Genomic DNA, 15,377 nt, shown 5'->3' with positions numbered 1-15,377 from the left:
GTATACACAGGAAGTGGGCATGAGGGGTGAGGGTGTGCACAGGAAGTGGGCATGTAGGTGAGGGTATGCACAGGAAGTGGGAATGAGGAGTGAGGGTATGCACAGGAAGTGGGAATGAGGGCACATACAGGAAGAAGGGAGCAGTAGCAGAGGTTTTCCTATTGTTAGGATTTGTTTGTTTGTTTCAATCAAAATATGAGTCATCTTACCCCCATTTTTTAACCAAAAATCACTGTGGTCGGTGCTGTGATTTGGTCTTGACTCCTACAAGCCAGTTTAATTTTATCAGTGGTAGTGAATTCTTGAAAGCTTCCCTCAGTTATGGAAATCTGGTTTCAAATTAAAGTGATCTGAATGCCAGCTTAAACTTTGTGGCTTAGTGTCTTTGTCGAATCCTCTCAGTGCAAAGACCTACGTTGGAGTTTTGGCTGCTCTTTGGGATTCAAATTATGAGTGGTTGGTTCCACTGGAATCTTGGCCCTCTTCTGGGTGCCTTTAGGAGTACTTTGGCTTAAGGAGGCCAAAATTAGGACATAAGCAAAGGTTTTGTCCAAAACGGCGGTCCTGCGTCCCAGCATTTTTCAGGTGGTGTGTGTAGACCTGACAGTGCTAACTGTTCCTGAACCCCTGAACCTTTAGTCTCCCAAAGTGTTGATGTCTTTGGGGGGGAAGTCTATGCTAGCCTAGGAAATTTCCTGAAAATTACAGTGATAAACTCAGAAATGGGAAGTGAATCCTCATCTTAAGCCTTATCCCCAGTGGCCATGAGCTTTCCTCTGGCCGACCTCAGAGAAGCAGCTCCTGGTTTTTCATGGTTCCTCTGCTGTGCATCTCAGTGGTCCCAGTACCTGCTCCAGAACCAAGATCAGGCCAGCCCCCAGTGAGAGAGGAGCTGATATGAGCCATGGTACAGGGAGTACACCTAAAGCATTTTCATAATGGTGACCCTAAGTCATACAAGTTGAAGCATAGTAGGAAGATTTGAAAAAGGAAAACTCCTGGTGCTCCCAGAAGCAGGCTCTAATCTGGAGAATTGTTGCCCATAGTAACCGTCTCTTGATTATGCTGGAAAAATGAAGGTGTTGTCTGGGGAGAGGTGAAGACTGGAAAGGCCAGAGGGAGTGGTGCATGGGTACAACTTGTGAATGGGTCAGGCCTGTGTTTCATCCCCACCCTTTCTTTTCCATTGAATGTGTATACTGCTCCTTCTTTCCTTAGGCGTCTGTTGTACTTTTTTCAGTATCTCCTTGTGAACTTTGGTTGTTACCTTAGTGGGATTATATTATATTTGACCAGGACTTAAAGCATTCCTCAAAAGTTCTTTCTGGGCACCTCAGGAATAAACACTAAGACCACTTTTCGACATATTTTCTGAAGATTGGATTTCATTAGAAGGCAGATTTAGTCTTGGAAATCACTCAGGGCAGCTTTAAGTCAATCCAACTGTATAGATTCCAAAGATAACAGTACAAGAAAAACAGTACATGTATTTGTCCAATTAAGAAGCATTGACTTCCATAAAAGAACACAAATATCCTTCTACAGTGGTACCATGGGGACATAAATCATGTCATACTCATACAATAAGATACTGCAGAGTAATAGAAAAGGACACATTTTAGCACACACGACAATGTGGATGAATCACAGAAATAATAAAACAGACCCAACAAGAATATGTACTGTATTGTTGCAATTATACGAAATACAAAACTTGTTAGAGTTAACCTATGGTGGAATAGAGGCTGGTCTTGAGAGGAGGGGATGCTGAGTGAGAGGGGGCACGAGTGAGCCACTTGCTGTGCTGGAAATCTCAATCGTGAGCTGGGTGGTCGTTACACAGATGTATACGTGTATAAAAATTCAAGTTATACACTGAAGATTTGTTAATTTTACTCTGAATTATACCTCAAAAAAAAAAAAAGCGCTAGATTTCGTGAAACAGAGACAGTGCAGCACAGAGTCTGAGACGTGTCTAAGGCAGTGGTCTGAAGAAATGAACAGACCAGGGCTGACCTGGTCCAGCCGATATTTGGGGAGCTGAGGTGTATGTGTGAATGGAAGAAGTTCCTGCTCTTCAAGGCTTCTTTTGCCCATCGCTTATTCCTACAGTGCCATATTTGGAAGAGTTGCATTTCTTTTGTACCACCTTCCCTACCTCTGAAAACATAGCCACGTATGTGCCATTTTCTCCAAGCATCATGGGCTGCCGTATAGCTGTGATGGTGCACGTGTGTCTCGTGATACCAAAGGACGGCAGCTGCCCTTTACTCTTAACCAATGTTGACATCGTATGGAGGTTCAAATCATTTGGGTTTTAGTGTTCTGCTGCTCTGTCTAGGTTCCAGTCTGAGAGGGAAAAAGCAAAGCTTGGGAGGAGGTGGAACACTGCCTGTGATTGCAGGGCTTTGAAATAAGACGTCCTTAGGTTTAAATGTCTGCTCTGCAGCCTGATGCTCTGGAACCCAGCAAGTCACTTACTATCGCACTACTTGTCAACATTCCCCCAGCGGTAAAATGGGAACAGTAGCATCTACCCAAACTGGTCATCCCACTGGTTCCGTATTTCCCTATTTGTTCTTACTCATGGTGGTGGGCGTGCTTTGGGTGTGACCATTGTGTGTAGTGTCAGAATGGCAGGTGTTGGGGGACTGCAGTCAAGCCTGTTAGCTCTCCTGACCCACACAAAAAGACCTGTGGATTTTTATTTAACTCTTTTGAAAGTCTGTGTTAATGTAAGAAGCTCTGAAATAAAGAAACTTGATCATAGTTTTGCCAACTCTGTACCATCTGATACCACTGTGAGCTTGAGTTTCTTCATCTGTAAGGGAAGAAGAGAGTATCTGCCTTAAATGGGCTGCCATGAATTTAAATGTGACGATGTCACCACGTCATGTGCACCTGGTAAATGCCAGCTGCTATCATGATGATGATCAGCAGCATTGTCACCTCTGTCATTTTACAGTAACAACTACATAGCGTCAAAGAGGAGAAAGTGGCTTTCTCTGTTTTGACCTTTAGGGACTGCTGTCATATGAACAGTATCCTTTTTGCAAGAACTCTGCAGACTTTTTAAACAAACAAGTGAAGGATGCTGGCATCCTAGGAATGAGCTGAAAGCGCCTTTGTTTTTGAAGAGGTGAGTGAGGCTGCTGGTTATCTCCATGGCTGCTGTGGCTGATCTGTGTTGCTGACTTAGGATTCTGGATCATTTAAAACTGAAGTGGATAGACAAAGGGTCCCCATTTAGAAGAGAGAGTTATTCATTCATCAAATATTTTCATCCTTTTTTTTCTTTCTCATCCAGAGACTATTTATTTATTTATTTATTTAGTGAGGAAGATGGGCCCTGAGCTAACATCTGTGCCCGTCTTCCTCTGTTTTGTATGTGGGATGCCTCCACAGCATGACTTGATGAGCAGTGCATATTAGGTCTGCACCTGGGATCCGAACCCGTGAACACTGGGCCACCAAAACAGAACATGCAAACTTAACCACTGTGCCACCGGGCCAGCCCAGAGACCACTTATTTTAATAGTAGTAGTATTTTGGGGTGACGAAGGGGAAAGGAGAAGGGGCACACTATCAATTAATTCTATATGTTGCAGCCGTAAAGGCTTCATGGCATGGGGCAGGCTAATCATGTAAGAAATAAATTATATGTATTAAACATTGTCCAACTAGAGGAAAAAAGCACATGTGGATTTATTGTGTTTGTTATAATCCAGAAGGGAACCATACTTGAAAATATGGGCAATTAATTACACCAAATGACCAATTGTTATTTGAGGAGATGGTGTTCTGATTCATCTCAGTTCTTTAACTTGTAACATAATTATCCCAACCATCACTGCTTTTAAGAGTATTTCACTGTTACAGTTAAGTAAAAACCAATTATGGTCAGGAATTCCTGTTATTAACACTGAAAAGTTAAAACAGGATAAATTTATTTTTTTAGGAAATTTAAGAATCTGTTCATTAGTAGCTAAAAATAATAAGGAATTCCATACACATACACCAAATATTAAGCATAGATAATTAGCTTGTGGTCAGAATTTGATGATTTTATATTATTCAGCAAAATGTCTTCTCTCTAGCAGCATTTTCGCAACAAAATTTCCCGTTAAGAACAGCTTTCTTAGGAAAGTTTTAAGCTACATCTGTATGTAATAATTTTTTAAGATTCCAAAGACTAGATAGTGTTTAATAAAACTCAAAGGAATACTTCAGTTATCTTCAGACTAGTGTTTACAATTATCCGCAAATAACCAAGAGCTGATAATATCTGTTGGTTCGACAAATCTAATGGCAGAGAAAATGCTTTCAGGCGTCCAGAGGAAATGATACCTCTTAGGAATTTTGAATCTTTTCTACCGAGATGTACGGGTTGACTAGTTAACCCCAGAATGCCTGCTCAGAAGGTAGTTTTAGGGCTTCCCTTTAATATTAATTTAGTTCCTGCCTTCTATAAAAACAGAACATACAGAAGGGTAGCATTGCTTATAACTTACTGAAAGCTGAAGTGATAAAAAATACATTTAACAGGGGCCGGCCCGGTGGCGCAGCAGTTAAGTTCGCACGTGCCGCTTCTTGGCGGCCCGGGGTTCGCCGGTTCGGATCCCAGGTGCGGACATGGCACTGCTTGGCACGCGATGCTGTGGTAGGCATCCCACATATAAAGTAGAGGAAGATGGGCACGATGTTAGCTCAGGGCCAGGCTTCCTCAGCAAAAAGAGGAGGACTGGCAGTAGTTAGCTCAGGGCTAGTCTTCCTCAAAAAAAAAAAAAATACATTTAACAGTAAAGTCTGACTCTTAATTGGCTCACAGCATCAACTGTGTGCATGATGGAGCACAGGTAGGGTAGTTTAGGAGAAGATCCTGTGGCCAATTTTAGAGCAGGTGTTTCTACAACGAGGCACTCAGCCATGTGCTATAAATGAAGACATTTTATATATGCACTTACAATTGTCCTTTTCCATGTTGAAAGGAGGTTCATTATCTTACAAAGATGTGCTTTGGGGTATATAACTCAGAGGTCTAAAGTCAGATCACTTAACCTGATAAGAGTAAGTGGAATTATAATCTTTAATGTGAGATATAGTACAGATCTTGCTAAGTGTGTTTCTGGTACTGTTACTAAGATTAATTATAATGTTAGTCCCTGCAATGATATAACGTCTTACAGTTTCCGACGCACTTTTGCATTCATCATCCTATTTGAAACACATAATACTCCCCTGAGGTCCCCACCGTAGGTAAGAAAACCTTAAGTTTCTGAAGGTACACAGTGGGGGTTTTAGCCGTTAACTTAGTTGAATAAGGCAAGGATCACTAAACAAATGTACAGTCAACCATGCTAAAAAAAAAAAAAAAGTCACTAGGTGAAAGAAGGCAGTTTGAAAAGTCTACATACGGTATGATTCCAACTATATGACATTCCGGAAAAGATAAAACTATGGACACAGTAAAGGGAGGGGTGAATAGGCAGAGCACAGTGGGTTTTCAGCCAGTGAAACTACTCTGCGTGATGCTGTAGTGGTGGATATGTCGTACATTTGTCCAAACAAACCCATAGAGCGTACAACACCCAGAGTGAACCCTACTGTAAACTAAGGACTCTGGGTGATCATGATGTGTCAGTGTGGGTTCATCCGTTGTAACAAAAGTGCCAATCTGGGGGGGGGTCATTGATAATGGGGGAGGCTGTGCATGGGGTGGGGTGGGGAGGTATATTGGAAATCTCTCTACCTTTCACTCGATTTTACTGTGAACATAAAACTGCTCTAAAAAAATTACCTTTTTTTAAAAAAGAAGTCATTTACTACATATAAGGAGGAATGAATGAAATAACAAAAAAACTTTTATTCTGTAGTCTCAGATTGCACCAGTTAACCTAGCTAGCTCTCACTGGTTATATAGTTAAACAAGCAGACACTGAAACCCCGGAAAATAACTTCAAAGGCACTCTTGTCTAATGATATTAGCATGGACTTCATGTGCAAATATGGTCTATTTTATATTTATATTTCTTTGAATCTCATCAGTTGTGTCCAAGATACTTCTTTTGGTATAGAATGACTTTATTCCAAATTCAAGAGAATGTGAACACATCATTCTCTTTGCTCTAGTTTGGCTAAATTTCTGGGGCTGGCTTGGGCCAGAAATGAAATCCCTGAATTTGTCTGTTTTTTTTTCACCTCTTCCTTTTTCCTTCAGGATGTAAGTCTTGAGGGCCTTAGAGGCTGCTCGACAGAGGGAAATGGGCAGCTCCCAGTTCTCTCTCACCACACCTTGGAACAGAAGGACTGTCAGACTAACTCTCCTTGTAAAGTCCCACATGATTCAACAGGTTATACCAAAAAGTATGGCCTCCTTGCTGTGGATTCATGAAATTAGACAAAAATCTCATAACACGTTTTTTTCCCTTTTGCTGTTGAGCCTAACTACCAAGATGTACTTTTGGCAGCCAAAGTAGAAATCTCCAGTGGGGAGCACGTTCAGCCCAGCACTAAATGTTGGTTAGCGACATGCACAGGGTAACCTACAGTCCAGGTTTAACTCTGATCCCTGGAATTTGCTGGAACATCAAGGAAGGTGCTAAAGTACATCCTAGAATACTGAGTCCTTATGTTAAGACAAGGACATTTAGGTCGTAGGTTTTGTCCCAGGCTGATCACCAGATTAAGTCACCCTGGTGGAATAGCCCCCCTCATACCAAGAAGACTGCTAATACATGAGCGAGTGTTGGTGTGGTCTAGACGGAAGGTGACCCAATTGAGAAATGGAGAGGTTGAATGCTTGCCTCCTTTTAAGACTTTTATTAATATTCTCTACCTAAAAGATCAATAATTTATGAATATTCAGCACGTATAAAACAATGAATTCCCTAGGAAACTGTGCTGACACGATGAAATAATGTATTTCCCAAGACTTCTGTATCTCAATATTTCTTCCCTTAAAGATCATCATTGTCCATGAAAAATATAAAATTACTTACTAAAAAATGACAGGTTCTATTCTTAACATATATACTTAGTTTGGTTGATTGTTGGTTTTTTAGATATTAAATATTGGATACTTTGTAGTGTTAAGTTGTCAGGTTAGCGTAAGTGTTCCGAAAGCAATTCACAGCCCTGTGAAAGGTTGCACCAGGGGAGGACTGAGGCTGATTTTGGAGAATGACTGGCCCCTGCGCCCCCAGGGGCAGGTCCCACAGCCAGTTTAATTAGGTTCTAGTTGAATTGCAACGGTAATGGTTTTAGCTGGTTGAAGCAGTGCTGATGGTAAAAGGATTAGGCCCACTTCATGGGAGAGTTTTAATAGGTTTCACATCTTTAGTTAGCTGGTGCACGCCAAGCTTAGGATAAGAAAGAAAGGCAATTTCATGGAAGAATATCTAATCAAACGTTAATTTACAGACAGACAGCTGGCACAGCTGACTCACAGTTGAGGTGGTGGAGGAGAGGTCATCCCTTCATGTTCAAACTTTATGTAAAACAGTTATTTTAATTCCAATTTATTGTTGAAACTTTTATTCAAAAACATTATGACAAATTCTTTGACTGGTTTTGATTACGTCAAATGATTGAATTTTACATGTTTTTCTCACGTTAAACATTCATGTCATGCTGACGTCAAGGCAGTTTTGGTTATCCCCATCTGTAGGATACTGGATGGGAGACACACTCTAGTCCTTTTAAAAATCGCACAAAGGACAGAGCAGGTCACACATTACTTTCCAGGGACTGAATTTTATTTGCCTGGACTTTCGGGTGAAACTGTGAAACTCAGGATGTCACCCTCAGTCAACTTCCAGAAAAGGGTTACTATATATACGGTTTGTTAGAAGCTGCATATGTGCTTTCTCTTAGTTAGCATATAATTTTTTACTCTGCTGAGCTACAAAGTGGAATTTCATGTAATTACTTTGCACACAAGATATTTCCCCCCAAAAGCTGCGCGTTTTTTCTTAGCAGCTTCGCACCATCCCCACCTAGAAAGGGCTGCATATCTTCCCTGTAAGAATTTGATGACAAAGTTGTCCACGCAATAGCTATCGTGCGCAACGCTGCTGAGGTGTTCTGCTATTGCACTGCCCAGGAATGCCCTGGAACGTCCTGTACTTTTCTTAAAACAGGACTCACAGGTGGTGGGAATTGTTTCCGTTACTGACTTGGGATGTCAACCAAGTTACTTAACCTCTCAGACCCACCTCCTTTTTAATTTTTAATAAAAAATACAAGTTATCAGATAGGTATAGAGTATATAATATTACAGCATATACGTGCTTTAAAAATAGTCACACATATATAGGCATATATATGCACTAAATTCTAAGGATGGTTATTTCCGAATGATAGCATTATATATAATATTTATTTTTTGTGCATTCTTTATATGCCCTATTTCCTACAATAACCACGTGTTATTTTGGTAATCAAGAAAAAACGACCATTCAGGGGTAGTTTCACTTGATTTTCCTTTCATAAAAGAGGCTTAACAGTTAAGCGTGGCTCCCTCCGCCCCCGCTGACCTACATCCTGAGCTCCTTTCCTGGTTTTTCTTTCTCCCCTTGTTCACTCATTGTTTTGTGCAGCACTCACCGCCTCCTGACACATGTCTGATGAGAATGTGGTGGCATAATGTAGTGTGTCCCCACCAGGGCTAGACCCTTAGTCACTGTCCTCGCCTCACTGACTTACCCCAGGCACCTAGAGCACTGCCTGGACCCACGTGGACCTTCCATAAATATTTGTTGAACAAATAAATGAACTTGAATGACGCCTGCCCTGAACCGGAAAACCCCCAAAAGGGGTGGGAGGGGTAGAGTGGTAGTCACTCATTTACGTTAACACACTAAGAAATAACACTGTATTCGTGTTCATCCTCACTTCTCCCAACAATTTTCTGCAGTCTTTCCAGCCACATGGAAAATTCTGCTTTTTCTCAGAGGAGTGGATATGCGTGCATTTCCATGTTTGTTTTCTTCTCTATGTAAGCCAGACAAGACTTCTAAACTGAAAAGCACATTGATATTTTTATCCTGACCATGTTTATGTGATTAAAAAATAGATGGGATTGTATCTGCCATGCCTGTGTTCTAGAGATATTTTGAGGACAGATGAGCTAAGGTGTGGAAAGTGCTCTAAAGTTGCTCAGTGCTGCTGGACTCCTGTCCCCCGTTATATTACTATGAGTGCTCAGTGCTGAACATGTGACTGGAAAGTTGAGTGGCTCTCTTTGTATCAGAATTCTAGAATAATCTAGGAGAAAAATCTTATTGTTAGCTTCCTTCAAGTCAAAGAAGGATGTAGTGAGAAAATAACATATATGCATATATGACTCTCTTTTTATTTTTAATAAGAAATATAAATTATATTTTATAGGTATAAATACTTAAATATTTATTGTGAGAGAGACTGGCTTGCTAAGTTGTCATTATCATTAAGTAATAGACATTCTGCAAATTATGAGCATCTGATTTGGAAACAGTCTGTACCTGTTCCTGATTCATTGCATGTACCATCTTGATCTCAACTCCGGAAATCCACAAAGCTGTCCAGGCCCTGGTGTCGTTTGGTGGCCAGAATGTGGAATAATATAGACCACCTCCTTTCTGTCAAAATAGTCATGCCACGTGCTGCTCCTTCTCCTTATCTTGATTCCGTCACAGGTGGTCTCCACTCGCTCTCTCCACTCCCTGCTCCCTTCCTTCCTCTCCCTGTCTCTCCTTTTCTCTCTCTCTCTCTCTCTCTCTCTCACACCTCTTTAATCCATGTGCTCCTTTACCTCAGTCTTCCAAATTATGCTCTTCTTCTCTAAATCAAATATCTTTGTTCTAACCTCTTTTCATATTGTTTGTGAGCCAAAACAAGATTCTGATCACGGTATAACGCCACTCTACATATTTTAAGAGAAGGAAATTCATTCATTTTGATATTAAATTTGTCACAATAAAGGGCTAGTATAAATCTCTAAGTGCTCATCTCAAAGAAAGGGACTGAAGATTAGAAGGAAGGAGAATTTACTTCCTATTTTCTACTGCTTTAATGGTTTGACTTTTTTTATCCATTGCCCATTTAATACTTTCATAATATATTTTTTTAAGTTATCCATGTGGTGGTAGTTTGATTGGAACAGTTGTTTTTCAATTACAAATATACAAAATCTCCATTACTTTTGGGTTAAAATAAGCACTGTGGGCCAGCCTGAGCATCTGATCACCATTTATAAGGTCATTATCCTTTTCAAGTTTCATATACAGTAACTGGCTTACAGACAAACTTTTGGATTACAACCTATTTTTTTTTTTTTTTAAGATTTTATTTTTTCCTTTTTCTCCCCAAAGCCCCCCGGTACATAGTTGTGTATTCTTCATTGTGGGTTCTTCTAGTTGTGGTATGTGGGACGCTGCCTCAGCGTGGTCTGATGAGCAGTGCCGTGTCCGCGCCCAGGATTCGAACTAACGAAACACTGGGCCGCCTGCAGCGGAGCGCGCGAACTTAACCACTCGGCCACGGGGCCAGCCCCAAGATTACAACCTATTTTTAAGCCATGAAGAACCATATTGATTAAAGTCAACCAATTTTCAAACTTCAGTATGAAGGGTATATGGATTATCTAGTGTCTAAACAGGAAGTAAGATGTTATAGAAGTTACATGCACAAGTCCATTTCCTAGTTCTAGCCTCTGCAGGCAAATGATCATCTCCCCACAGTATGATACTACATAGCTAATCCAGTGTGTCAGACAGCCCTGTTTAATAAGCAGAGGACACTTGACCACGGAAAGCAAATATTATATGTATACTATAATATATACTATATATAGTATATATAGTAAACATTTATTGTATTTTATATAATATATATAGTAAGCACATATTGTACTACGTGTCTTGTGTAATATGTTTAGTAAACATATTATGCTTGCATTTTCCAAACTTAAACACATCCTTCTTCCCCTACCGTGGTGAAACTTTAATCATCTCTTCATCCCACTATAATGATATTAATATATAATTAAATAATAAGGGCAATCATTTTCCTGCAATCTTAAATAGAGGTTTTAATCACCTTATCTGAGTGCACAAAATTTACATCTGATACTGAAGAAAATCATGTTTCATGATTCAAGATACAACAGTTTCAGTAGAGGAATGGTGGTTCTGCTCCAGTGTTGCAGTAGACCGTTGGCTATGGGTATGGTGGGATTTTTTTTTTTCTTTCTTTTAATGAACCAAGCTCTGGTTGGTTGGTTTGTTCATTAGGACATACAGCTAAGGAGTGTTTTGCAACCACACATGATCTCTGACGGGGATGGGGGAGGGGCTGGTGGGCTGAGTTCATCTGAGCCTCAACATCACTTTTTCCTGTTGACAGCGATTTTGTTTTAGGAGCAAAACTGCATTGTTCCCTGTACATCAACTGATGAATAGTAGTTCTATCTTGTTAGAAGGATATATTATTCATAGTTTTAAAGGAAGAAAAGGATCTCAGTTCAGATTCACAGTTCCCAGCCTGTATTTCTGTCATTCAAAAAAAAAGAAAGATGACAGAGGAAATGTTTACATCAATTTAATAGGCATTAGCTTTATTTTTCAAAACACTCTGTTTTAAAGCACAATAGACTCTGCAGTTGTTTATAAATTTAAGGTATTCATCAGTGTGAAATAATTATTTCCTTTCCCCATTTCCTCTTATTGGAAAAAAAAATACACTCAGTCTCCTAGCAAGACACAGTCCATTTTGCTAAGTTATTTGTCAGTTTTTATGAAGTGTGTTTACTGTCACCGGGGCAGAGGTTTAGACCAGATGCAGGATTAGCGAGGCAGTGTGACATACGGTGCTTTTGTAGGTCATGGGGTGTGTTTGGTGCGCTAACTATCATGGATTTATCTTATCCTTGTTTAACCGCTGAGCAGAAAGTGAGCCTTCCCGGTATTGTTCCATTAAGGTTCCTCTGCACTCATTCAGAAGTCTGACACTTCCTTTGCCTGGAAGATTAAAGGGGCAGTGTGGTATCTTTTGATGATGTGCAAAATAGCCCCTCAGTCCACGTTCCTTGGACGATGCTAACCACTCAGAAGTTGAAATGCTGTTCATCTGCCCTGGAATTAACCAGAAACCTGGTTTTCTTTTCCTTCTTGACAAGTTCTCTTAAAAGCATAAACTTTTTTTTTTTCTCTCTCTCTCTCTCTTATTTTTGGTGTTGATCAGGGAGAGAAAGGAAATATGGAAACAAAAAAATAAACAGTACTAAAGAAAAGGAAATATGTAAAACAATGAAAAGCACAGAATTGTGCTTTTTCTTTCTGTGATAATCTTTCAGTAGGTGTTAGGTTGTGGTGGTGATCCTTTAATCCTGTGGCTTATCTATCACCCCATTATATATTATTTTCTCCCTTATGAGAAAAGCAGTGTTTATTATCACAGGTGGCAAAACACAGAAGTAAAAAACAAGCAGAGAGGTTACATTTAATCACTTTAAGCGGGTTGCATGTTTGCTTTTTTTTTTTTTTGCGTTCGTTCCCAAGCGCGAAGCCTGTAAACCGAGGGAGGGAGAGGACAGACTGACTCTCTCATGCACGTGGCCGAGATGGGCCAGGAGAACAGGTGCTGAGCCGATGTGAAGATAAACATTAGATGGTTGTTGGCGATATTTAGCCAGAGAGCTAAAGAAAGAGTTCAGAAATACCATTGTGCTACTGTTCAAATATTTACTAATTGAACCTGGAAGGGAAAAAATGTTGGCCACCTCATGTAGAATTCCTTGTTCTTTTCATTCTTTAAACAGCGTCTCAAAGATCGAAGAGAAGGGGGTTGTTTATCTAAGAAAGAAATGTGAGCTTTGCTTATGGAGTTTCAAGTATCCCCAATGTGCGCTTCAATAAGGAAATACAGTTTGGCAATCTTGCATTTGTCAAAACATTCTTTTATATTTCTTGCCTGTTTATTTTAAGAGGTGATTTACCAGGCGGGCAGATTAGAATGTTTACTACGCACAGTGTGTCTTTCCTCTCTCTCCGTGGCTGTAGCCCTGGCATTAAGCACACCACAGTGAGATGTCGGGAGGGTATTCAACATGAGCATGATGATTTAGAAAGAGCTGGGAAGTCGGAGCAAGCAGATACTTGAGACACAGTTTGTCTTCCAAATATTTGAATGTGTGTTGCTGCCTACTTTTTAAGTTTAACGTTATTATTTGCACGTCTATGAATTTTGGAAGATTTAAAAAGACGATACCCCATGGACTTTCTTAGGAAAAAGGACAGTTACTGGAGAATTTGCCCAGAAGGGGTAGTGCCTTTAAAAATACTGCTAATAAGTTTTATATTATGCAGCGGGTCTTTCTGATACATTTTTGTTGTTTTCTGTTCTTTGATTTGAAGCAACCCCTCTTGTGGCATTGAATGCAGGCTGAGAGCATTCATTCATTTAAGCTCAGGACTCAAGTAATAACTAGAGTTAGCTGTTTCCTCTCTAAAGGTAGGAGAGCTAATGAGAAACACAGATTAGGAGCCAAGATCTATTCTGAGATTACGATAAAATGTCCTAACGGAAAGTTTAGGGTGAAATGAAAGACTGAGGACATAATTATGCTTTTCTGGGACAGAGTCTTGAATGAGGCAAACCAGCTTGCTAAAGTTCCTATATGACTTTAAATAGCCACATTCTCTACCATACCAGCATTGTGATGTAATATCCTTATAATATTTAATAATTAGTCTACTATTTACACAATTTGTTTAAAACTCCCTTAGAATATATGTAGCCCGTATCAAGAAAAATTCCAGGGTGATTTTGGGTTTTGCATAAACAGCTCCCAGGTTACATGTGAAAGAAAAACTGAGCTTTCAATATCCTATTTTGGTTAAACTTTCTATAGAAAGTCTGTGAAGCAGGGGAATCATCGTAGCCCCGAGAACATGACCATCTGGTCACGACATAACTGCAGCAAAACTGGCCGTGCACACTCATCCCACGTGGGGTGACCTCCACGGCCGGCTGCTGGCCCCGATGGGGGCTGCAGTGCCCAGTGCCCTCTCACACTCGGAAAACCTGCCCCCATTTACAAATGACAAACCCTCCGGGGTGAAGCCCTCGGAATCTGAGAAGCATAAGGTCCGCTTTATTTAATTTCCTCTCATTTACCCAGAGTCACAATCTATTTTAGTAAATAAATTCAGGAAATTGGTAAAGCACTTTACTCCATCCGTTATGTATCAGTAATTAACATGATTGTCACGTTTTTCCTGGCTCCGGGGGCTGCTGTTGCTTACAGCTTCCCTCACATGCCTGCGACCAGTTTATAACATCCCTGGTAATGGGTGTTACTGAGTGTAAACTATTTAAACAAACAAAACAGCTACACGCTTTGCAGAGAAATGCGCTTCCTCTGTTTTATTCACAAAGATTCCTAACCTTAGAGATTTTCCTGTATTGATTCTGGCATTCTTTTCAAATGACCCTTTGCACTTTTTACCCACGACTACTTTACACCCTGGGATAGAATAAAAGAAGTGATAATTCATTCAAAGGCATCAGCAAGCATCTCTTTCTTGCTCTAATCCCCCAGCCCCTTTATTTTGGTTGTTACAACAGAGCCTATCTTAATAGCTTCAACTGTTCACCAGGTAGAACTGATTCCTTTTCCTACCTTCATTAGCCACTGCGTGTTGTTCTCCATGATGTTCTCCAGCACTTGCAGTCTCTGCACAGAGTCGTCATAGTCTGGCGGCGCGTCCCTCTGCACAGCATTCGGGACGTAGGAGCTGGAAGAAGAGCGGCAGTTGTCTGTCTCGGGCAGGAGGAAAGTGTAGCTGCAAGAGCCGTGCTGAACCTGATACTGTCTCTTCCCTATGCTGTCCATGCTTTTCCGAAAGTTGTTATAGGCTGCGGCTAAGACAAGATCACAGCTCAAAGTAAAGAAAACAATCTGCCACATTCTTTCTTTTCTTTTGGTAATAAACCACCAGCTTAGCAAACTTCAGGGCACATAAGACTCCCGAGTCCTAAGCTGTCCTCTCAGATGCAGTGCTCTGCTGCCATGGCTTAAGGTCCATCAATGAAAATCTTCTCTTTCCTCCTTTTCTAGCAGCAAACGTGGTTTTTGATGCTGTCTTCTCTCCGGTCCTGCAGTGAGCTGTCAGATTGCAGCAGGACGAGTAAGCCTGCTTACTTGCGAGGGCCGTATTCGCTGTACAGATCAGCGTTAATGCTTCTTTGTTTCTCTTCCTCCAGATTCTGTGGTGTTAGGATCCGAATCAATCACTTTCCTTTCCTTATATGATAAGTTGATAAGAGCAGCCAGACATGTGTAGTGAGCTGCTCCGCCCTCCTGGCTTGTCCGTTATCTTCCTGTAGGGGGGTCACTA

The 15,377-nt window shown here is 40.7% G+C and overlaps 2 protein-coding genes across 3 annotated transcripts in view; one reads left to right on the top strand and one right to left on the bottom strand.

Moving 5' to 3' along the window:
• The window catches only part of ANGPT2 (angiopoietin 2), a 56,666-nt gene extending 41,324 nt beyond the window's left edge, over nucleotides 1–15,342 (bottom strand). The window contains exon 1 of one of the 2 annotated variants that reach the window (XM_046648532.1): nucleotides 14,660–15,342. In XM_046648532.1, coding sequence (XP_046504488.1) covers nucleotides 14,660–14,947 — 288 coding nt within the window. In that variant the 5' untranslated portion in view covers nucleotides 14,948–15,342. The remainder of the gene's footprint in view (nucleotides 1–14,659) is intronic. The other variant, XM_046648533.1, reaches the window with a different exon arrangement.
• Nucleotides 1–15,377, top strand: part of MCPH1 (microcephalin 1) — a 233,726-nt gene that overhangs the window by 149,463 nt on the left and 68,886 nt on the right.

Source organism: Equus quagga, chromosome 22 (assembly GCF_021613505.1).
Source record: "Equus quagga isolate Etosha38 chromosome 22, UCLA_HA_Equagga_1.0, whole genome shotgun sequence".
NCBI classification, from domain to species: Eukaryota; Metazoa; Chordata; class Mammalia; order Perissodactyla; family Equidae; genus Equus; species Equus quagga.
This window is presented reverse-complemented; position numbering and strand designations above follow the sequence as displayed.